This window comes from Rhinoderma darwinii, chromosome 4, assembly GCF_050947455.1.
Source record: "Rhinoderma darwinii isolate aRhiDar2 chromosome 4, aRhiDar2.hap1, whole genome shotgun sequence".
In the NCBI taxonomy this organism is placed as follows: domain Eukaryota; kingdom Metazoa; phylum Chordata; class Amphibia; order Anura; family Rhinodermatidae; genus Rhinoderma; species Rhinoderma darwinii.
In genome coordinates this window covers 338,984,104-339,009,642 of record NC_134690.1, presented here as the reverse complement: position 1 = coordinate 339,009,642, position 25,539 = coordinate 338,984,104, and the positions used below count along the sequence as shown (strand labels likewise).

The 25,539-nt window shown below is 44.0% G+C and overlaps 1 protein-coding gene across 2 annotated transcripts in view; it reads right to left on the bottom strand.

Annotated features, from left to right (window-relative positions):
- Positions 1-25,539, bottom strand: part of CCDC170 (coiled-coil domain containing 170) — a 151,210-nt gene that overhangs the window by 93,428 nt on the left and 32,243 nt on the right. For both annotated transcript variants that reach the window (XM_075862870.1, XM_075862871.1), the window contains exon 4: positions 16,410-16,544. In XM_075862870.1, the coding sequence (XP_075718985.1) occupies positions 16,410-16,544 (135 nt within the window). The remainder of the gene's footprint in view (positions 1-16,409; positions 16,545-25,539) is intronic.

Sequence of the window (25,539 nt, the reverse complement as noted above, 5' to 3'; positions counted from 1 at the left end):
CAGTGCCCTCTGTGGATAATGCAACACACTCCTAGATAAGGCCACAGTGCCCTCTGTAGATAAGGCCATAGTGCCCTCTGTAGATAAGGGCACAGTGCCCTCTGTAGATAAGGGCACAGTGCCCTCTGTAGATAAGGGCACAGTGCCCTCTGTAGATAAGGGCACAGTGCCCTCTGTAGATAAGGGCACAGTGCCCTCTGTAGATAAGGGCACAGTGCCTTCTGTAGATAAGGGCACAGTGCCCTCTGTAGATAAGGGCACAGTGCCCTCTGTAGATAATGCAACACACCCCTAGATAATGCCAGGGTCCTCTTCAGATACTGCCACACACCCACATGTAGATAATGCCACAGTGCCCTCTGTAGAGGCTGCCCCAGTGCCCTCTGTAGAGGCTGCCCCAGTGCCCTCTGTAGAGGCTGCCCCAGTGCCCTCTGTAGAGGCTGCCCCAGTGCCCTCTGTAGAGGCTGCCCCAGTGATGTCAGGGGCATTCCCAGAGCTGGAGTCCCGGAGCAGAGCCGCTTCTGGCACTCTGCCTGGGATTCCAGCTCTGCTCCTGACATCACTGTCCATATATGGACAGAGATGTCAGGGGCAACCCCAGAGCTGGAGTCCCTGGCAGACCGCTAGTAGGCTCTTCCTGGGACTCCAGCTGTGCTCCTGACATCACTGGGACTCCTGCTCTGGGGAAGCCCCTGACATCATTGTCGATGTATGGACAGCGATGTCAGAGGCTTCCCCAGAGTCCCGGAGCAGAGCCGATAATAGCACTCTGCCCGGGACTCCGCTCTGGGGAAGACCCTGACACACTGTCCATATATGGGCAGATATGTCAGGGAATTCCGCAGCGTCCCGGAGCAGAGCCTATACTAGCGCTCTGCCCGGGACTCCGCTATGGGGAAGATCCTGACACACTGTCCACATATGGGCAGCGATGTCAGGGAATTCCACAGAGTCCCGGAGCAGAGCCGACACCAGCGCTCTGCTGGGGACTCCGGCTCTGGGGAAGCCCCAGACATCGCTGTTCATATGTGGACAGCGATGTCAGGGAATTCCACAGAGTCCAGGAGCAGAGCCGACACCAGCGCTCTGCTCCGCTCTGGGCAAGACCCTGACACACTGTCCATATATGGGCAGCGATGTCAGGGAATTCCACAGAGTCCCGGAGCAGAGCCGACACCAGCGCTCTGCTCGGGACTCCGGCTCTGGGGAAGCCCCAAACATCGCTGTTCATATGTGGACAGCGATGTCAGGGAATTCCAGAGTCTCGGAGCAGAGCTATCGGTACTAGCGGCTCTGTGTCCCGCGGGCCGCAGATGACAGCCCCAGGGGCCGCATGCGGCCCGCAGGCCGCGTGCTTGAGACCCCTGTTCTAAACAGTCATTGGCCTGCAAGATACATATTTGTAATGAATTTTAAAAGCATATATGAATAAAGATTCTAATAATCTTCCCACACAATCCATTAGTAGCTGAGAACGGAGTCCTGAACAAATTTGAATAAAAACAAAAATACTGAGCTTTTGAAACATCGCAGTTGTTATTGGAGTTTCCTTTTTTGTATAAAACTCCCTACATGTCCAGTTTTTAGTATTTTCAAAGTGTCTAACTATTGGTGCTACTAAGGCCTGCATATAAAGCCATGACCCAGGGACATAATTATAGGGGGTGCAGTGGTTGCATTTGAACCTCGGTCCAAGAACTTGAGGAGCCCCAAAAGGCCCACTGCTCTATATGAAGACATCAGTATTATAAATAGCACATGGTAGGTGGGGGACCATTACAGATTTTTCATTGGTGTCCAGGACCTTCAAGTTACACCACTGCTGGGACCTCTGGAAAGGGTTTCATACAACTGAATGGGGATGTTTCTGCAGCAAATTTGCCACATGTGACTATACCAATGTGGTATGTTCCCACGGGTCGGATACGCTGTGTAAAAGTATGCAGCGTATCCGACCTATAATCAGGAGGGAATTCAGCCAAAAAAACACACAAAATTGCTGTGCAGATAATCTGGTGGAATCTATGCTGTGGAAAACAGTGCTGGAAAAAAAGTTAATACTTACACCCTGGGCGTAGCCACAACAAAGCATCCCTCTGTTCTCCGTGCAGACTTGCCTCCATTGATGACGTTGCAGCCCATGTGCCCGCTGCAGCCTGTGATTGGCTTCAGCAATCACAGGGGATGAAACCCATCCCAGGATGCGGACTGCACGGAGAACAGAGGGAAACGTCGCTATTACAACGGACGGGGGTAAGTATTGTTTTTTATTAATTTGAAAGAAAAATAATTATTTATTTTTTTTTTAGATTTGCATATTTGCGGTGGAATCGCAGTGTTTCCGCCGCAAAAATCACAACATATGCTGTTGGTTGCAAGTTTTACCTCCCACCTAATTCAATGGTGGTAAACCCGCAACAAAAGATCAACGTTTCCACAGCATAAATTGACATGCTGCAGATTTAAAAACCTTTCTTCATATATTTCTTCTGTTTAGTTTCCTTTCCTGGTCTCGGCTTAACAAAAATACATGCAAAATCAGCAGCAAATCTACAGTGTGTGAACAAGGTCACGCGGGTCGCACGGACCTATGCAAGTCTATGGGGCAGTGCAGACTGTCCGTGATTTTTGCGCAGCGTGAGTCCGCTGCGTAAAACTCACGACAGGTTCTATATTTCTGCGTTTTTCGCGCATCACGCACCCATTGAAGTCAATGGGTGCGTGAAAATCACGCGCAGCACACGGAAGTACTTCCGTGGGACGCGCGTTATTCGCGCAACAGCAGTAAAAAAATGTGCTTTTCTGTTTACAAACATCCAAACAGAGTGTCATTAATGATGGCGGCTGCATGAAAAGCACGCAGCTGCGCACCATATGAACATGACACACGGAGCTGTTAAGTGCCTTTTTCGCACACAAAACGCCGCTTTTTTTGCGTGCGCTAAACGCACACGCTCGTGTAAATCCGCCCTAAAGCTGGATTCACACATCACGGAATTGGTACAGATTTTGATGCAGATTTTTAAACCAAAGCCAGGAGTGAACTTAGGTGGAAGGAGAGGTATACGTTTTTCCCTTTATTATATTTTGCAAGTCTGCATCCAACATTTCATCAAATTCTTTCATCCTCTCTACCCTACATTTACATTTTTTTAACCAATCATCAAGAACACGTTTGGGGTGCATTTACACGTGCCATAGTTGCATTGAATTTTTGCTGTATAACATACACTGCAGATAGCTTTACAATGTATGCCTATGGGAAAAATATTCCACAACACCAGAGAAATCTGGCTTTGTTGCAGAATATTTTTACCATAGGCATACATTGTAGTTTTCTTCAGCGGAAATGCAATGCAGTGGGTTCCTTTGGGCCCACCAGAGGAAATGATTCTGAGGGCCCACCCACTATCTCTACAGAATATATGCACAGCCACATGTTGTTATTATTGTACACATAGGACATATCATCAATAAGGTCTAATAGGTTATTTGTGAATCGCCCATAAGAAATAGACCCTAGTGGCAAATGCTTGGCTCCCAAGTCATCTCTAAATAGGGTTGTCTTCAACAAGACCATTTAGGACCCATTACTGGGTCAGAGTCTGAGCCCACCGGAAGATCCTCGAATACTCTGGTGGGCCAGTCCTACTCTGCCCTTATACCATAGTGACACATAATCCTCGTTTTCTTTCCCCTATACCCGTTTGTGAGAGCTTCAACAGTAGTGATATGTGCCCTACAAATGATCGAATCAAAAATTTAGGTTTTCAGTGCATACGTTATTTTAATATATTCAAAATAATTCTGTGTTAGTCCAAATTCCTGCTGTAGATACGGAAACAAACGGATATCATTCAACAATCTGGACCATCCTTTTTATTCCAAAAGTGTGTGAAGTCAGGGCCAGCCTTAGGGGTGGGCGACCTGTGCCATTGCACAGGGTGCATCACTCCAGCAGCTGGAAGGGGGCGCTGCGCTGGCTCCCTTCCCCTGTTTGTTTCAGTAGCGACGCCACTAGAGGTAAAGCAGGGAGGTATTTCCCTGCACTGCTATCTACTAGTGCCACTGTAGCGGGGCCAGGGATTACGCTCCTGGACGGAGCGATTGATGTCTCTGTCCATATATCGACAATGACATCAGGGGCAACTCCTGAAGTGGAATCCCCGTACACTCTGTGACCAGGGATTCCACTCCAGGAAAAGCCCTTGACGTCACTGTCCATAAATGGACACAGACGACAGGGGCTTCTCCTGGAGTGGAATCCCCAGTCACAGCGTCGGCAACGCCATGGATGGGGAATCTGCTTCAGGAGTTGCCCCTGATGTCACTGTCCGTATATGGACAGAGACATGAAGCGGAGCACTTCAGGAACGGAATCCCCGGGATTCTGCTCCTTCAGGGAGCTACAGTTGCGCTACCTAGAGGAAGGGGGGGTGTGCTATCTACAAGGGGGCTGTGGGGCACTACCTACAAGGGGGCTGTGTGGCACTACCTACCAGGGGGCTGTGTGGCACTACCTACAAGAGGGCTGTGTGGCACTACTTACCAGGGGGCTGTGTGGCACTACCTAGCAGGGGGCTGTGTGGCACTACCTACAAGAGGGCTGTGTGGCACTACCTACAGGGTGCTGTGTGGCACTACCTACAAGGGGGTTGTGTGGCACTACCTACAGGGGGCTGTGTGGCACTACCTACAAGGGGCTGTGTGGCACTACCTACAAGGGGGCTGTATGGCACTACCTACAAGGGGGCTGTGTGGCACTACCTACAATAGGGCTTTGTGGCACTACCTACAGGGGGCTGTGTGGCACTACCTACAGGGGGCTGTGTGGCACTACCTACAAGGGGCTGTGTGGCACTATCAACAGGGGGCTGTGTGGCACTACCTACAAGGGGGCTGTGTGGCACTATCTACAGGGGAAATCTGTGAGTGGGAGACTGATGATCATTTTACTGTGAGTAGGGGGCTGATGGTCATTATACTGGGAGTGCTGGGCTGATGGTCATTTTACTGTGAGTGGGGGGCTGATGGTAATTTTACTGTGAGTGGGGGGGCTCATAATCTTCAAGTGGTTTCCACCTTTCCAATTGAAATTAATAGGAAACAGAAAATACCTGCGGCGCTCGTTTGGTGCTTTTTTGCCTGCGCCTTTTGCATTAGCTTCAACTGCTTAAAAAAAAATGCAAAAAAAAGGTCAAACAACGCTGTGAATTCAAAATCCTGAAGGAATTTTGAGCCAGATTTTTTTGCCTTACAAATAAACGCTGTATGAACATACTCTACAAGTGTAGTGCTTGTGTTTAGCCGTTTTCTGTCTTTCTCCCAACAATTTTTAGTATGGGTGCCCTGAGGAAATTCTATGTTTCCAGTGGTGCTTCGAGTCCGAAAAGGTTGGGAAACTCTGTACTAGGCTACAGGATCACGTTGTCGAGCAGCTCAGTTCGTCGTGGGAATGGGACCTAGGTGAGTAAAAAATTTTTGGGGGGGGCACTGGGGGAGGTTGGGGCTGTATGGCACGATCTACAAGGAGGAGCTGGGGGATTATAGCACTGTGTACAGGAAGACTGTATGGTACAATCTACTGGGGGGCACTATGTAGAAGGGGGGGCTGTGTGTGGCAGCCAGGGGAGGGGGCATTATACCATGTGGGGGCCACTAAGCGGACATTATACTGTGTAGGGGTACTACAGGGGGCAATATACTGTGTGTGGCACTTAGGGGGCATAATACTGTATTTGCACAATTAGAGGACAAAACACTGTGTACTTGAAGGGGTTATAATATATTATATTATTAAATATTATTATTATTATTATTATACTGTATGGGGGGCACTAAAGAGGCATTATACTGTGTGGGGCATAATATAGGGCATTATACTTTTTTTATAGGGCATTTTTTTTATGATGGGTTGGGGCGCCGAAAGATAATTTCTCACGGGGCGCTATCTATCCTATGGCCGGCCCTGTGTGAAGTAAACATTATCCCATATAGGTGTGCATTGAAGAATCCTTTCTATTTTTAAAACCTTTCTCATCTGAACCCAACATATGTGCCACATATCTCTTCTTGTATTTAGTTGATTTCAGTATCTCAGCCTCCAAAACCCCCAAAATATCCAGATTCTTATCTCTTAACTTCATATTAACCAACATCATTGTTTTAGGCACATTTTCGTCTAGGCCCTTCAGAAACTGTAGATGGGATGTCAAGAAATAAAGCTTCCAATTTGGTAAAGCCAAACCACTCATTCTAATTGGGTACGGCGTTTATTCTCTATTGAGTTTGGTCACACCTCCTTTCCATATAAGTCCTCCCACAATTGCATCCAGTGTAGAGAATTTACAGCAAATCAGTTCCATTCAACTGAATGTGGTTTTTCCTGCAGCAGAGGCATTGATTTCTGATGAATAAAATGCAGAATTCCTGCAACAAAATCTGTTGCGCATGACTGCCCCAAAGGCCGCGTTCCCATGTAGCGTAAACACTGCGGAATTTCCTCAACGAAATTCTGTGCGGAAATTCCGCCGCATTTCCAGTAGCAGCAAAGTGAGTGAGATTTAGAAAATCTCATGCCCACACTATGGAAAAAAAAACGCACAAAAGTCGCACAGAAAGTGTTCTGCAGTGCGTTTATCAATTCCGCAGCATGTCAAATTATGCTGTGTGTTCTGTGCGGCGTGTGTTTGGCCCATAGACTTCAATGGGGAGCAGAAATTCTGCAAGAGATTTATGTTTTTACAGCGTTTGCGTAGTGGAAATGCAATGAAAACCGCTGGAAATCTGCAGGTTCTCACAGTGCAGATTTTGCATGTGTTTTTTTTAGCCAAAAAAAGAAACAGATCCACGAGAGCAGACCTATAAGGCCTTTCTTCATATATTTCTTCTGTTTAGGTTCCGTTCCTGGTTTTGGCTACAAAAACGCATGCAAAATCTGCAGCAAATCTGCACTCTGGGAACCCAACCTAAAGGGGGTTGTACACCGTGTTTACCACCTTTATCGTGCTTGTTGATTGGCGCTCGTTGCTCGCTTTAAACGGAGCAATAATCATTAGTATTGGAACGAACGATTGTTACTTCGATCACTCGTCCACATGCATTTGCATCATGTCGGCAGCACATCCCTCTGTTTACACAGGGAGATGTGCTCCCGACAACGATCATATTTAGTGCTGCATAAAAGATGTGAACAACCGATGAAAGCATTTGCCAATTCATTGGCTGATCTTTACCCTGTGTTCACCGGGCAATAATCGGGAACAAGCTTTCGTACAAACGCTCGTTCAGCCAATTATTGGTCCGTGTAAAAGGGCCTTAAGTCTGGATTCCCACATCGAATATTTATTGCTGATTTTTGTGCCAAAGTGGTTTCAAAGGGAATGGGTAATATAAAGGAAAAACTTATACTTGTCCTTTCTCTGTGTCCACTCTTGGCTTTGACTCAAAAATCTGCATCAACATCTACACAAAAATCTGCAACAAATACTTGATATGTAAATCCAACCTAAAGGTATGTTCACACGCAGTGATTTCAGGCATATTTCGGGCCGTAAACGCATCAAAATACTCCTTGAAAAACGCTAGTGAAATGCCGACAAAAATCTTCCCATTGTAATCAATGGGAAAAAATGCATTTAGTTCAGACGAGGCATTTTTTTACGACGCTGTTTTAAAAAAAAAAGGGGCGTAAAAAGACGGTGCTTAAAAAGAAGGAGCATGTCACTTCTTGAGACGTTTTTGGAGCTGTTTTTCATACGGTCAAATGAAAAACAGCTCCACAAGCGTCTAAAAAAAAAGCATAAAAAAAACCAAGACCAAACAGACAAAAACAGCTAAGAAATCAGAGGCTGTTTTCCATTGAAAACAGCTCTGTAATTTTCAGCCGATTTCTGCATGTGAACATACGCTAAGGTCATTCTGTGCGGAAAGCCTGCAGCATTTACATTAGCAGCAAAGTGGTTGAGATTTAGGAAATCTCATGCCCACGCAGTTGGAAAAAAATGCAGCGTAAACGCTAATAAATTGACCTGCGGTGCAGAATTAAATTCCGCAGCATTTCAATTTATGCTGCGTTTTATGTTGATTTTCTGTTGTGGGTTTTCCCCATTGAATTCAATGGTGATGCAAAACCGGCAACAGAAAGCCAAGTATTGCAACTTCTGCGGCGTAATCGCAGCATACTTACCCATAACGCTCTCCTTCTTCCTGCAGTCCGGCCTCCTAGGATGACGTTTCATCCCATGTGACTGCTGCAGTCAATCACAGGCTGCAGCATCACATGGCCTGCAACGTCATTGTAGGATGCCAGAATATGCGCAGAGAAGGCGGAGGGTAAGAATGAACGGCTTTCTTCCCCAGCGGACATTCCGTTAGAAAAACCGCACCACAATGTGGTGCGATTTTTCGGACGGAATGTACTGCAGGTTCCAGGTCGGACATGCTACGTGACTTTTACGCAGCGTAACTGACCTGTGGGAACCCGGCCTAATAATGCAACTGATACGCACAGGATAAGGACTGCTTATATTACCTGGTTGAAGATTTTTATTTCATGCACAAATTCACTGTATTATAAAATAGTTTATACAATATATGTTGATTACAATAAAGGTAAATAATATTTAGGTTATTTTCTTAGTGATAATCTAACCATTTTTACTATATCTAATACTATCTCTGATATATGTGATCTACTTTTCATTATACTCTGAATATTGCACAGTAAGGGCACATTCAGACGTGGCAGAATGGCTGTTGAATTCCGCTGCGGACAGTCCGCAGTGGAAATCTGCAGCAGACGTTTTTTTCATTGGTTTCTATACCTTTTTAGGTAACTTAGTTCATTTTTGTACGGAGAAGCAGCGGAATTTCACTGCAGATTTCTATCTTTGCAATGCAAAACTGAAATCTACGGCAAGTCCGCTGTGATATCCGCAACGTCTGAATTACCTGACAAATATGCAAACGTTGCTGCAGATTCGTTGCGTAATTGCCGCGAATCTGCAGCAACATTTGCAGCGGAAAAATTCTGCCATGTCTGAACGTGCCCTTATAGGGTTTAGAAAAAGAAAAACACCTCACAAGAAGATGCAATGTTGTAGTCAAAGCTGGTCAGTAAATACCGTTTTGTAGGCATTAACCCCTGCCCCTCCCAATTACAGCTCAACTGCCTGGGGCAAATTGCCAAATTGTTGGGATGTTTGTTATTCACTAGCAATGAGGGAGTTTCCTCAGCTTAAAAACAGGAGAAAGGGGTTTTGCTACATGTAGATGTCTGGAAGTCTGCTGCTGATTGTTGCTGGAGACCATGTTAGCACTTTCTGCTTGCAGAGTTAGGCCAGGATTAAACACAAACTTTTGATGCAGTTTTTGGCTCCATTTTTTTTAACCAAACACAGGAGTAGACACAAAAAAAGGAGATGCATCAGTTTTTTCTTTATACCTTCTCTTCCTTTTGGCTCCACTTCTGAGCCAAAGACTGCACCAAAAACTGTATCAAAATTGTGTGTGTGTGATCCTGGCATTAAGCCAAGATCATACACAACCTTTTGATGCAGAGGCTATTCTATAAAGGCCACTTGAAGAGACCCTCTGATGACATACAGGACCTTAAAATAGTAACTAGGGAGGAGACACACTGCTATATCGACATAAAATGTCTTTTCACTTAGAAAATCAACATAAATATGATATTTTGCAAAGGGTGTCCAAATTTGTGTATAAGTCTGTATCTGTGAAAATGCTGTCCTCTTGCAATAAGGGAACAATTGCAGGGCTGTCCTTTGGGCGAGGCAAGTGGGACCCATGCCCTGTGTCTCAGGCCCTGCATTTGTCGCCTCCATCACTTCATGTACATTACCTCCCCGCTCCTGTGGGGTCCTCTTCACTTCCGAGCTGGCTCCTGCGCCATGACATTGCATGCATAGCGCAGATAACAAACTGGCTGGTTGTGAAGAGGCTTCAACTCAGGAGCGGTGTCTGGATAAGTATAATATTGTGGATACTGTCTGCTGGGGGCCCTGTATCTTAGCCTGTCATGTGAGATACTGTCTGTTGGGTTTCACGGTCCTGGGGTATGTGGACCCACTAGGCCACTCTGCCATAGCGGAGAGGCAGCTGACCAAACAACAGTCTATGCAAAAAGTCTTTAGTACAAGTAAGGGTCCAGACAGACACGAGGCGTACCAGAGACCTCGGCACAGATGGTTCTTGGTGTGGCAGATGAGACCAGTCAAGGCAGATGACACCAGACATGGCAGATGACACCAGACATGGCAGATGACACCACACGTCGCAGATGATACCACACGACTCAAACAATAGGCTTATGTTTAGGAACAAATATAGCAACAGGATACGGAAAGAAGGATACGGGAACACTTGGAGCAGGATACAACTAAGGGACCATTTTCAATACCAACATTGGTAGACAACAACAACAACGCTCAGCAAAGAAGTGGAAGGGTAGAGCCCTTTTTATAGTCAAGGGGATAATTGGGTAAGTCTTTGCATGTGCGTGCGCTGGCCCTTTAAGGCCGGGAACGAGCATGCACCACAGAGCAGGACGGCCACGTGTGCTGGTGTCTCTGGGGAGGGAGACGCTGGAGAGAAGCCAGAGGTCTGTGGTCACAGTCATCGGAAGGTGAGGGACTTCGGCGGTCCGTGACCACGGCCGTTACAGTACTCAACACTCTTGGGTGTAAGAGGAATTTTTTAATGAGGGTAAGGTTTTCTGCTGGCTCCCAAGACCTCTGCTCATGACCAAACCCTTTCCAGTCCACCAGATAGAAAATCCCTCCTCCCACTTTCTTGTAGTCCAGAATCTCCTACACCTCAAAGACGTCAGAAGAACCGCTGGGAGCAACTGCAGAACTAGGAGATTTACTGAAGCGGTTCAGAACCACAGGCTTAAGGAGGGACACATGGAACGAGTTGGGAATCCTGAGAGTAGGTGGCAGCAGAAGCTTATAGGACACAGGGTTTATTCATTGCAGGTCTTCGAAAGGACCGAGGAATTTAGGAGCGAATTTGTAAAAAGGCATCGTGAGACGAATGTTTCTTGAGGATAACCAGACCTTGACTCCAGGAGAAAATTGAGGAGGATCCTTTCTGTTTCTATCGGCATGCCTTTTCATGCAATCCACTGACTAAAGGATTGCAGACTTGGTTTGCTGCCAGATGAGAATGAAAGTCCCAAATTAAGTATTAGCTGCCGGTACTTGAGTTATGGCTGGCACAGAAAGAGGGACTCGTAGAGGTTGACTGTACACAATGTAGAAAGGAGAAGAGGCAGTAGACTCACTTGTTTGGTTATTGTAAGAGAATTCTGCCCAAAGCAGAAGTTGTACCCAATTGACATGTTGGGCAGAAACAAAATAGCGAAGGGAATTCTCTAATATTTGATTAGTTCTCTCCATTTGGCCATTAGACTGTGGGTGATAGGCAGAAGAGAAGTCCAGTTTCACATCTAGCAGATTGCACAGGGCTCTCCAGAATTTGGACGTGAACTGTACAACCCGATCCGAGACAATATGCAGATGTAGTCTGTGCAGGCGAAAGATGTGCAGAAGGAATAGATTTGCCAGACGAGGAACAGACGGAAGGCATGTCAAAGGGACGAAATGTGGCGTTTTAGAGATAACATCCACCACTACCCAAACCGTAGTACATCCAGCTGAAAAAGCAAGGTCTGTAATAAAGTCCATAGCGATATGTTGCCAAGGGGTATTAGGCATAGGCAGGGGTAGGAGCAGACCAGAAGGTTTGCAATGGGTAGACTCTGAGAAATTTCCTCAGAGTCATTAGTTTCAAATTAATGAGACAGAGCATCAGCCCTCACATTTTTGTCTGCAGGTCAGAAGTGGAGCAGGAATTGGAATCGGGCGAAAAACAGCGACCATCTGGCTTGGCGAGGATTTAATCGTTGTGCAGACTGTAGGTACGTGAGATTCTTGTGATCCGTTTAAATAATGATAGGATGAATAGCGCCCTCCATCAAGTGTCTCCACTCCCCTAAGGCTAACTTGACGGTCAGCAACTCCCGATCCTCGATGGAGTAGGAGTAGTTGCGCTCTGCAGGAGAGAATAATTTGGAGAAGAAGCCACCATCTTACCCTTGGAGTTTCTTTGAAACAGCAGTGCTCCAGCACCAACATAAGACGCATCAACCTCTGGAAAGAACTGTCGAGACGCGTCAGGATGATGAAGAACTGAGGCTGAGGTGAAGGTGAAGGTGCTCGAGGCTGGTAAATGCTGACTCTGCCTCCGGAGGCCATCCCTTGGCATTCACCCCCTTCTTTGTGAGAGCAGAGATTGGAGCAGTCAGAGACGAGAAGTTCGGGATAAATTGCCGGCAGAAGTATGCGAATCCCAAAAATCGTTGTATAGCCCAAAGGCCCTGTGGACGTGGCCGTTCTAAGACGGACTTCACCTTCTCTGGATCCATGTTGAGTCCACGATCGGAGACAATGTAACCCAGGAAGGGCAGAGAGTTCCTCTCGAACACACGCTTTTCGAGTTTAGCATATAGGTGGTTTCCCCTTAACCACAACAGGACTTGGCGAACATGCTTGCGTTGCGTCATCAGATCTGGTGAGTAGATCAGGATGTCGTCCAGATAGACCACCACACAGACATGCAGCAGAGTCCAGACAGACATGAGGTGTAGCAGAGAACTCGCACAGATGGGTCTTGGCAGATGACACCACTGGCGTAGCTATAGGGGTTGCAGCGGTCGCAATTGCGACCGGGCCCCGAAGCCAGGGGGGCCCACGGCCCCCCCGCACCACATCAATAAAAAGTTACTGTAGCAACTCGGGCCGCGGGCCCGTTACTATAGTAACAGAGTGTACTTACCGTCCTGGTTCCGGATCGCAGCGGAGGTCCTGACGTCAAGCGCTGTGCGCAGCGCATGACGTCGCAGCGCTATGCGCCGCGTACAGCATCGAGACGACAACTACCGCCGCGGCTGAAGAGGAAGGTAAGATTAGCCCTGACTGGCGGGGTCCGACTCCCGGGACCCGCCAATCAGCTGTTTTGAAGGGGCTGCAGCACTCGTACGAGAGCTGCTCCCCTTCATTCCGGTCACTTCATTCCGGTCACACTGTGAATCCGTGTCGGCGATTCACAGTGTGAGCGAGTAGTGAAATGAAGGGGAAGCAGCTCTCGTACGAGTGCTGCGGCCCCTTCAAAACAGCTGAGTGGCGGGTCCCGGGAGACGGACCCCGACACATCAGCTATTGATGGCCTATCCTGTGGATAGGCCATCAATGTTTAGGGACTGCACAACCCCTAAGCCTATGATGTAGCAGGCTTAGGGAGCCCATGAGACAGGATCACAGATTGTGTGATCCTGTCTGCTGGGCCCTGTATCTAAGCCAATCACATGGTAGGCTTAGATACATGGCCCATGTGTGATCCTGTCTGATGGGCCCTGTATATAAGCCTACCACGCTGTAGGTTTAGATACAGGACCCCAGCACACAGTAATCTTATACTGTATAAGATTACTGTCTGCTGGACCCTGTATCTAAGCCTACCTTGTGGTAGGCTTAGATGCAGGGTCCCACAGACAGTATCACACATGGGCCCTGTATCTAAGCCTAACACATGTGTTACTAATCGTTTTTTTTTGTGTGTTTTCTTCCAGGTTCGGTCGTTGGACTACGGCGGATTCCAGGACTACTTCGATGACAGCATTTTTTTTTTATTATCAATAAAATGGTTAATGAGGGTTGTGTGGGTTTTTTTTTTTATTTCAATAAAATATTTTTTCTATGTCTGTTTTTTTTTAAACTATATTACTACCGCCTTAGTAATGGCTGCCGGCTGATTGACAGCATCTATTGCTAAGGCGGGGCTTAGTGTTAGCCGATGCAGAGGCCAACACTAACCCCCATTATTACCCTGATACCCACCGCCACCAGGGGTGCTGGGAAGAGCCGGGTACGATCCAGTACCTGACCATCTGTAGTGATGGTCGGCCACTGGGGCGGCCGCAGGCTGGTAGCATCAGGAGGGGAAAGGCCAGATACAGTGGCCCTTCCCACCCTGGTAATGCTAGGCTGCTGCTGCTTTATTGTATCTGGCTGGTTATGAAAAATGGGGGGGACCCCACGTAATTAAAAAAAAATAATAATTGGATAGAACGATGTCGAGTCTCCCCCCAATTTTCATAACCATCCAGATACAACACAGCAGCAGCAGGCAGCATTACCAGGGTGGTAGGTGCCACTGTTTTTGGCCTTCCCCAGCCTAATACTACCAGCCTGCGGCCGCCTCGGTGCCTGCCCGTCACTGCAGATGGTCGGGTACTGGTTCGTACCCGGCTCTTCCCAGTACCCCTGGTGGCGGTGGGTACCGGGGTAATAATGGGGTGTTAGTGGTAGCCTCTGCACCTGCTAACATTAAGCCCCGCCTTAGTAATGGAGGTTGTCAATCAGCCAGCGGCCATTACTAAGGCGGTGATAATAAAGTTTAAAAAGATACAAGCACATAGAAAAAATATTTTATTGAAATAAAAAAACACAACCCTTATTAACCATTTTATTGAGAATAAAAAAAACACCGTCATTGAAGTCCTCGAATCCGAAGTCCAACAACCGAACCTGTCAAAAAACACAAACACACAAAAATAATCCGTAACACATAAAGAAGCAAAATTATTATTCTTACCTTTCCTGGTTCCAACGCTGGAGCCACAATGTCAGCGAGCTGGGCCCTGTATCTAATCCTATCATGTGTGATACTGTCTGCTGAGCCCTGTATCTAATCCTATCATGTGTGATACTGTCTGCTGGGCCCTATATCTAATCCAATCATGTGTGATACTGTCTGTGAGCCACTGTATCTAATCCTATCATGTGTGATACTGTCTCCTGAGCCACTGTATCTAATCCTATCATGTGTGATACTGTCTGCTGAGCCACTGTATCTAATCCTATCATGTGTGATACTGTCTGCTGGGCCCTATCTCTAATCCTATAATGTGTGATACTGTCTGCTGAGCCGCTGTATCTAATCCTATCATGTGTGATACTGCCTTCCGAGCCGCTGTATCTAATCCTATCATGTGTGATACTGTCTGCTGAGCCACTGTATCTAATCCGATCATGTGTGATACTGTCTGCTGGGCCCTATATCTAATCCGATCATGTGTGATACTGTCTGCTGGGCCCTATATCTAATCCAATCATGTGTGATACTGTCTGCTCAGCCACTGTATCTAATCCTATCATGTGTGATACTGTCTGCTGAGCCACTATATCTAATCCTATCATGTGTGATACTGTCTGCTGAGCCACTGTATCTAATCCTATCATGTGTGGTACTGTCTGCTGAGCCACTGTATCTAATCCTATCATGTGTGATAGTCTGCTGAGCCACTGTATCTAATCCTATCATGTGTGATACTGTCTGCTGAGCCACTGTATCTAATCCTATCATGTGTGATACTGTCTGCTGAGCCACTGTATCTAATCCTATCATGTGTGATACTTTCTACTGAGCTCTGTATCTAAGCCTATCATGTGTGATACTGTCTGCTGAGCTGTGTATCTAATCCTATCATGTGTGATACTTTCTGCTCAGCCACTGTATCTAATCCTATCATGTGTGATACTGTCTGCTTAGCCACTGTATCTTATCATGTGTGATACTGTCTGCTGAGCCACTGTATCTAATCCTATCCATAGTTTATAGGGTCGTAGTGCTATAGATATGCTATGCTGTCTCATATACACACTTTTTTTTGGGCGGACACATATGTATTGGGGCTATTTCCCCTGATATTTTAAGCCCTGAGGGTATGTTCACACGGCAGCGTCTGTTACGGCTGAAATTACGGTGCTGTTTTCAGGAGAAAACAGCTCCGTAATTTCAGCCGTAAAGGCATGTGCAGGCGTCTTTCTCTGCGTCCATTACGGATGTAATTGGAGCTGTTTTTCTATGGAGTCCATAGAAAACGGCTCCATTTACGTCTGAAGAAGTGACAGGCACTTCTTTGACGCGGACGTCTTTTTTACGCGCCGCCTTTTGACAGTGGCGCGTAAAAAAAATGACCGTCGGCACAGAACATCGTAAGACCCATTCTAAAGATGTTTTTAGCTGCACCATCTTACACTCACCCAGATAACATGTCATGATATAGACAGGAAGTGTCATGTGATGTGATCACTGGGCCCAGCTGGCTTCTGAAGAGAATAGAAGAAGGACACACAAGTAATTCAGTGAAGTAAAATAAATAACACAGGCCAGAGTGACACAGATTTTTGTGTACTGCAGGGGGGGCCCCACCATTAACTCTAGCCACAAAAAAGGGTTTTTCTGTGGGACCAGTTTTTCTACATACATCCATTTTGAAAAATGCAGCCAAAAATAAAAATATAATTTACTATGGAAATATTTACCTCTGATTGTGTAGTTTCATATTTTACATGGAGGGCAGCCAGTTCACTGTGAGAATTTTCAGCAATCATCCGATAGTGATTCATTTGCTCCCGCGTGATGGGTACGTCCAGAAATTGGGGGTCAAAGTAGGAACACTGGCATAGAAAAAAATATCTATTAATGTAATTTAATTGTTTCGCTTTTCTTAGTCATCCATTTTATATTACTTGAAAGCCAGACATACTAAAGATAATGACCTTCATAGGACTATGAATACCTATACAGACAATTTCAAATATGTTTATGTATATGTTATATTTGTGGGGGTGTATGAACACAGTTATCGACTGCCTATAAAAGTATTCACCTCCAGGATAGTTTTTTATTTTATTTTGTAACAATATTGAATCACAGTAGGTTTAGGCCTTGTTCACACGGTGTGTATTTGACGTGTTTTTGCCGCTTTTGCTTTAAGCTTCCCACTGACATCAATGGGAAAAACGCATTGTCGTGCATATGACGCAATTTTTTTACGCTTGCGTGAAACGCGCCTAATTCCCACGTAAAAAACGCATCAAAAACGCTTGGACTTTAAAAAACGGTTTGCATAAACGCTAGTGTTTTTGACGCGTTTACATGTGGGGTTATTGCGCTATTGACTCCGGTAAAATCACGGACACCCTGATGGAAGCTGACAAAACCTATTAAAGTCTGACGGAGCAGAACAACGGAACAGCACAACGGAGGTGTGAACAGAGCCTAACACTCTTTCTACTTTATGCTATGTTTAGATTTCTAATTGCATTACAGTCACTATTCATTGTGTTTGCAGCAATAGTCTCCAAGGGAGCTTCCTTATTTTCACAACAAAACTACCCAGAGAGATAAAAGGAGTATCTTCAAGATGGCAACAGTAGTGATAATAGTAGTAACATAAAGCTGGCAGAAGTATATAGACACTTGGTGCTCTCTGGTTCTGGGCATGTGCACAAGAGACATTTACAATGCGATAGAAGCAAATACACAATATACAGTAGAAAATAGCTATATTCTGATGAAAACATCAAGAGTATCTGGTGATTTATTGGTGAATACAGCTTTTATCATAGAACATAATTACATTGTTATTTTGGTTGAAAAAAAAAGACACGTCCATCAAGTTCATCCTTTCTCCAATTAAATATACAACATTCATTGGTATATTAGTTATAACCCTGAATGCCATTTGTCATTAGATAAGCATCCGGCTTTTTAGCATGCGGCCATTGTATCTGCCATCACTGCTTTTGGAGTAGGACATTCCATAATTTAACCACTCTAAATGCATAGAACATATATATATATATGTAATATTTATTGGTTGAAGTAGAAACAGTGACAAAACCGAGTGTAGCAGCCGTAGTGCTTTACACTCCGGTGGTGGTGGTGGAACACAGTATTGGTGGTGGACTATAAGTTGGGAACCTTACCAATTGCAACAAGTAAGGGGCAAAGAGCCCTCTACCTGGCTCCATGCTCATGTGGCCTTGAGTGGCCTTGAGTTTAAAGATTGCCATATCTCAGAAGCACTGTTGTTGAGATGTTTTGTTTTTTTTGTTCAGTTCAGGAAATCTCTGAATGCATGAACCATCAATCTAATTTCTATCAAACTGCCATAATAGTAACAGCCCCATCACTTGCGGATGCTGGCTTTATAATACAGACACCACACTCTAACGGTTTGAACAGGATGGAACATAACTCCGGTCCTGGCCGTTTAACCTCCATAGATATCATGGTGAATATTGCTCCCTCTGTCACACCGTTGGTGGCACTGGCGACGCGATCACAAACTGCAAATGTGTTGGCATGTACATAAGGCCCCCGGGTCTGCCATATAATTCGTCAGTGCCTAATAGGCTACCTGTCAGTGTAAGCGTATGTTCACACGAGTGCGTCCGTTACGGCTGAAATTACGGGGATGTTTCAGCCTGAAAACATCCCCGTAATTTCAGCCGTACCGGCATGTGCAGGCGCTTGAACGCCGCGTCAATTACGGCCGTAATTGGCGCTGCTATTCATTGGAGTGAATGAAGAACGGCTCCAATTACGGCCAAAGAAGTGACAGGTCACTTCTTTGACGCGGGCGTCTATTTACGCGCCGTCATTTGACCGCGGCGCGTAAATATACGCCTCGTGTGAACAGACAAACGTCTGCCCATTGCTTTCAATGGGCAGATGTTTGTCAGCGCTATTGAGGCGCTATTTTCGGGCGTAAATCGGGGCAAAAACGCCCGAATTACGTCCGTAAATAGGCCGTGTGAACATACCCTAAAACTGATAGGCATAACACATTGCAATACAGAATTATTGCAATGTAATAAAGAAGTGATCAAAGGATCGCATATTCAAGACCTGTACTGGGACTAAAAGAACGACTAGAAGACCCTAGTAGTTGGCAGGGATATAATTACTCTGTACTGGGACTAAATATAAAGTTCAAAAAACAAAAAATTTATGAAAAAAAACACAAAAAACAAACAAACACTTTTCTCCCATACACAGACCTTTATTAATGGGAAATAAAACTATGCGTAATTGGTATTGCCACATCTGTGATGACCTGTATGGTAAAATACACAAATTATTTATCCCGTGAGGTGAACACTGTAAAAAAAAATAAACAATGGCAAAATTGATCCCGCCTTTAAAAAAAACAGAATGAAAAGTGATCATAAAGTGGTATGTACCCCAAAATGATACCAATGGAAACTACGAATAGTCCTGCAAAAAACAAGCCATTATACTGCTCCGTCGATGAAAAAATAAAAATATTATAGCCTTTTGAATGCAGCAACACAAAAACACATTTTTCTCAGTGTTTTTATTGTGAAAATACACATAAAAATACAATATAAATTTGGTAGCACCATAATCGCAACGTCCCACAGAATAAAGTTATCATGTCATTTATATCGCACTGTGATCAGAAAACAATGGCGGAATTGCTGTTTTTTCCATCCCCCAAAAAAATAAATGTATGAACATTATTAAAATATACAACTCGTCATGCAAAAAAACAAGTCCTCATACAGCTACATTGACAAAAAATAAAAAAGTGGTGGATTGTGTAGGGGTTGCAAAATCTGGTGACAGGGCCTCTTTAACACATTAAATACACAGTGGCAAGAAACTTTAACTTGACTTTTTCAATGACATTTCAATAGTTTTTGTTGTGTGATGTCATGCTGCAGCAAGTTATCAGAGGCAAGATAAACTTGGCTACATCTGTAGCTCCTATACAGACTGTGTGCCGGGTTTATGCAGCTACTGCTACTTCGTGGTTACTAACTGGAAACAAACCCTGTGTGTAGTCTAATCCTGCGAGTCATGTATTATTCCCCTACCTCTCCATTTTGCTAACCTATTCCTGAATACCAGTGTAGATCAGTATTATTCACGTTCAGCATGTTATACATCCCCAAGGAGACTTCTGAGCTAAATTTTCTCCCAGAAATCTCAGATTGTACAGCTAGGGCAGTGTGAACGCGGGAGGGAGACGAGACACAAATACACAGACTTCACAGGGAATGCCCACTGAGCTCTGAACTTGCAGGTCTTGAATGTAAAAGAAGGAATGTAGAAAACTGCCAACAACACAACGTACAGTTAGGTCCAGAATTATTTGGACAGTGACAAATGTTTTGGCATTTTAGCTGTTTACCAAAACCTATTCAATATATAGTTATATAATCAATATTAGCTTAAAGTGCAGACTCTCAGCTTTAATTTGAGGGTATTCACATCCTAAGTTGAGGAAGGGTTCAGGAATTACAGCTCTTTAATATGTAGCTGCCTCTTTTTCAAGGGACCAAAGATAATTGGACAATTATCTCAAAAGCTATTTAATGGGCTGCATGGGCTATTCCCTCATTAATCCATCATCAATTAAGCAGTAAAAGGCCTGTAGTTGATTCCAGGTGTGGCATTTGCATTTGGAAGCTGTTGCTGTGAACCCACAACATGAGGTCAAAGGAGCTCTCAATGCAAGTGAAACAGACTATCGTTAGGCTGAAAAATATGAAGAAATCCACCAGAGAGAGAGCACAAATTTTAGGAGTGGCCAAATCAACAGTTTGGTACATTCTTGAAAAAAAAAGAGCGCACTGGTAATCTCGTGAACGCCAAAAGGCCTGGACGTCCACGGAAGACAACAGTGGTGGATGATCGCAAAATCCTTTCCATGGTAAAGAGAAACCCCTTCACAACATCTACCCAAGTAAAGAACACTCTCCTAGAATGACAGGAGGAAGAAAGTATGGAGAAGTCTTGGAACGGCTCATGATCCAAAGCACACCACATCCTCGGTAAAACATGGTGGAGGCAGTGTGATGGCATGGGCATGCATGGCTGCCAAAGGCACTCGGTCACTAGTGTTTATTGATGATGTGACTGAAGACAGAAGCAGCCGGATTAATGCTGAAGTGTTCAGGAATATACTTTCTGCTCAGATTCAACCAAATGCAGCAAGGTTGATTGGACGTCGCCTCACAGTACAGATGGACAATTACGCAATACATACTGCGAAAGAAGTGGAATATTCTGCAATGGCCAAGTCATTCACCAGATCTCAACCCGATCGAGCATGCATTTCACTTGCTTAACCCCTAGGCGCACCAGGACGCAACTGTACGTCCATGTGGCCAGTGTCTTAGCGCACAGGGACGTACAGTTACTGCGTGGTTCCTGGTGTACACAGTCGGCGACAGTGTGCACCGGGAACCGGGAGGCCAGCTGTCCCTGACTGCTGATACTCCACTGTATGCCGATCAGCGGCTTATTTCCGCTGATTTCGGCAATTAATCCCTTGATTGCGGTGATCAATTGCAATCACCGCATTCAGGGGTTTCTAGCTCATCGGCAGACCTCACGATGAAATCGTGAGGTTTGCAGATGGCTAACATGGAGATCGGAGGCCAAGTAATGGCCTCCGTGTCTGCCATGTACGGAAGCCTATCAGGATCAGCCTCCTGATAGACTTCCTGTCAGAGTGACAAGACGTAACTGCCATTCGCGATGCACACTGTCGATGACAGTGTCTGTGACAGTGTCGGCGACAGTGTGCATCGGGAACCGGGAGGCCAGCTGTCCCTGACAGCTAACACTCCACTGTTGCCGATCAGCGGCTCATTGCCGCTGATTTCGGCAATTACCCCATTCCATGCAGGGCTCGATTGCGATCTCCGCATGTAGGGGATTTGTAGCACATCAGCAGCCCCCATGCAATTGTGGGGGCTGCTGATGCTTGTGATGGCACCCGTGGGCCAGACAACGACCTCCGGGTCTGCCATGTATGCAAGCCTATGAGGATCAGCCTCTGGCTGGTCCTCGTAGACTAACTGTCAGAGTGACTGTGACGTCACACTGACAGTTGGAATACATTACACTACCTAGGTAGTGTACTGTATTCTAGCAGCGATCAGAGCTGCATGTAAAAAAAAAAAGTGTAAAGAGTAAAGAAAAAATTAAAAAAAAAGTTAATAAAAATGTTTTACAAAAGTGTAAAAATAAAAGATTTTTTTTCCTATAATAAGTCTCTTATTATATGGAAAAAATGAAACCGTTAAAAAACAGTACACATATTTGGTATCACCGCGTTCGTAACGACCCAATCTATAAAACTATAATGTTATTTTTACCGCACGGTGAACGCCGCATAACAAACAAACTAAAAACAATGCCAAAATCACTATTTTTTTGGTCACCACCCCTCCCAAAATATAGAATAAAAAGTGATCAAAAAGTCGCATGTACCCGAAAATAGTACCAATAAAAACTACAACCCGTCACACAAAAAACAAGCCCTTACACAGCTTTTTTGACTGAAAAATAAAAAAGTTACGGCTCTGAGAATATGGTGACACAGAAAATAAATTATTTTATAAAGAAGTGATTTTATTGTGCAAACGCTGCAAAACATAAAAAAAGATATACATATGGTATCGCCGTCCTCGTACCGACCCGCAGAATAAAGTAAAATTGTCATTTATAGCGCATTATGAACGCCGTAAGAAATAAAGAATTTAAAACGCCAAAATCACTGTTTTTGGCCACCAAAGCTCTAAATAAAATGTAATACAAAGTGATAAAAAATTAGCATATACCAAAAAATGGTACCAATAAAAACTACAGCTCGTCCTGCCAAAAATAAGCCCTCACACCGCTCGATTCATGGAAAAATAAAAAAGTTATGGCGTTTGGAAGGTGGGGAGTGAAAAACTAAAATGGAAAAGCAAAAAAGGATCAGTCCTGCAAAAGTAAATTAACTTCTATTAAAAAAAAAAATTATTACCACATGTGGGGTATTGTCATACTCGGGAGAGATTGCGTTACAAATTTAGGGCGACTTTTTCTCCTTTATCCCTTGTGAAAATGAAAAAATTCAACATTTTAGTGGACAAAAATGTTTATATTTATTTTCACGGCCTAATTCTACTAAATTCTGCAAAAGACCTGTGTGGTATAAATGCTTACTATACCACTAGAAAATTTCCTTGAGGGGTGTAGTTTCCCAAATGGGGTCACTTTTGGGGTGTTTCCACTATTTTATTCCCTCCAGGGCGTTGCAATCGCGACATGGCACTAAAAACCAATCCAGCAAAATCTGTGCTCCAAAATCCAAATGGCGCTCCCTCCCTTCTGAGCGCTGCCGTGGGTCCAAACAGCAGTTTATTACCACATATGGGGTATTTCCATAATCGGGAGAAGATGCTTTACAAATGTTGGGGTGCATTTTCTTCTTTATTCCTTGTAAATATTAAAAATGTCTTATTTCAGAAAAAAAGTAGATTTTCATTTTCACAGACTAACTCCAATAAATATAGCAAAATACCTGTGGGGTCAAAGTGCTAACTATACCCCTAGAAAAATTCCTTGAGGGGTCTAGTTTCTAAAATGGGGTCACTTTTGGGGAGTTTTCACTGTTTTGGCACCACAAGACCTCTTCAAACTCGACATGGTGCCTACAATATAATCTAAAAATAAGCAGGCCCCAAAATCCACTAGGTGCTCCTTTGCTTCTGAGGCCGGTGTTTTGATCCATTAGGGCACTAGGGCCACATGTGGGATATTCCTAAAAACTGCATGACCTGGGCAATAAATATTGAGTTGTATTTCTCAACTGTGTTACACAATTTTTTTTATTACAAATGAATTTCGGCAAAAAAAAGAGAAATGTGTAAATTTCCCCTCTACATTGCTTTATTTCCTGTGAAACGCTTAAAGGGTTAAAATACTTTCTGAATGCTGTTTTAAATACTTTGAGGGGTGCAGTTTTTAAAATGGGGTGATTTATTGGGGGATTCTAATATAGGCCCTCAAAACCACTTTAGAACTGAACTGGCCCCTGTAAAAATAGCCTTTTAAAATTTGCTTGAAAATGTGAAATTGCTGCTAAATTTCTAAGCCTTGTAACGTCCTAGAAAAGTAAAAGAATGTTCAAAAAACTATGCAAATATAAAGTACACATATGGGAAATGGTAACTAGTGACTATTTTATGTGGTATTACTATCTGTTTTACAAGCAGATACATTTAAATTTAGAAAAATTTAAATTTTTGCAAATTTTCTCTAAATTTTGTTGTTTTTCACGAATAAATATTGAATTTATCGACCACATTTTTCCACTATCATAAAGTACAATATTTCACAAGAAAACAATCTCAGAATCGCTTGGATAGGTAAAAGCATTCCGGAGTTATTACCACATAAAGTGACACATGTCAGATTTGAAAAAATCGGCTGTGCCACAAGGCCAAAACAGGCTGCGTCCTAAAGGGGTTAAGACAAAACTTAAGGCAGAAAGACCCACAAACAAGCAACAAGTGAAGACAGCTGCAGTAAAGGCCTGGCAAAGCGTCACAAAGGAGGAAACCCAGCATTTGGTGATGTCCATGGGTTCCAGACTTCAGACAGTCATTGCCTGCAAAGGATTCTCTACAAAGTATTAAAAAAAAAACATTTTATTTATGGTAATGTTAATTTGTCCATTACTTTTGAGCCCCTGAAGTGAGGGGCCGTGTAGAAAAATGGCTGCAATTCCTAAACGTTTCACAGGATATTTTTGTTCAACCCCTTGAATTAAACCTGAAAGTCTACACTTCAATTGGATCTCAGTTGTTTCATTTCAAATCCAATGTGGTGGCATGCAGAGCCCAAATCATGAAGATTGTGTCACTGTCCAAATAATTCTGGACCTAACTGTATGTACGTACGTACGTACGTACGTACGTACGTACATAATGATACACTTTAACCCCTTAATGACCGCCGATACACATTTTCACTGCGTGCCAGAGGCCGTGCCAGAGGCAGTTTTACACTGACAGGCAATAATGCTTTGGTATACTAAGTATACCAAAGCATTATATCTAAAGATTACATAGTGAAGTTCCCTAGTGGGACTGAAAAAATATTTAATGTGAAATAAAAATTAATAAAAGGTACCCATAAAAAAAAGTTTTATTTAGTAAAAGTGTAAAAATAAATTAAAAACTACACATATGTGGTATCCCCGCAATCGTAATGACCCAAAATTAAAGTTAGCATATTATTTAAACGCCTGCAAAAAAAAATGGCAAAATTGCTATTTTTTTCGATTCCCCCCAAAAAAATAATAATAAAAGGTTAATCAACAAGTCCCATGTACCCCAAAATGGTAGCAATGAAGTCCTGCAATAAACAAGCCCTCATATGGCGACATTGACGGAAAAATAAAAAAGTTATGGCTCTTGGAAAGCGGCGATGCAAAATAAAATTATTTTAGTTCAAAAGTGTTTTTATTCTGAAAAAGTAGAAAAACATAAAAACTATACAAACTATTTGGTATCGTCGTATTCGTACTGACCCATAGAATAAAGATAACATGTTATTTACGTCGCACAAGAAACGGCGTAAATGTAAAAAGCATAGAACAATGGCTAAATTGCTGGAGTTTTTTATATCCCCCCCAAAAAAAGTTAATAAAAGTTAATAAAAAAATATATATACCCCAAAACGGTGCCATTGAAAAATACAACTCATCCCGCAAAAAACAAGTCCTCAAACAGCCAAGTCCACCTGAAAATAAAAAATGTATGGCTCTTCCAATGTGACGATCGAAAAACGAAAAAC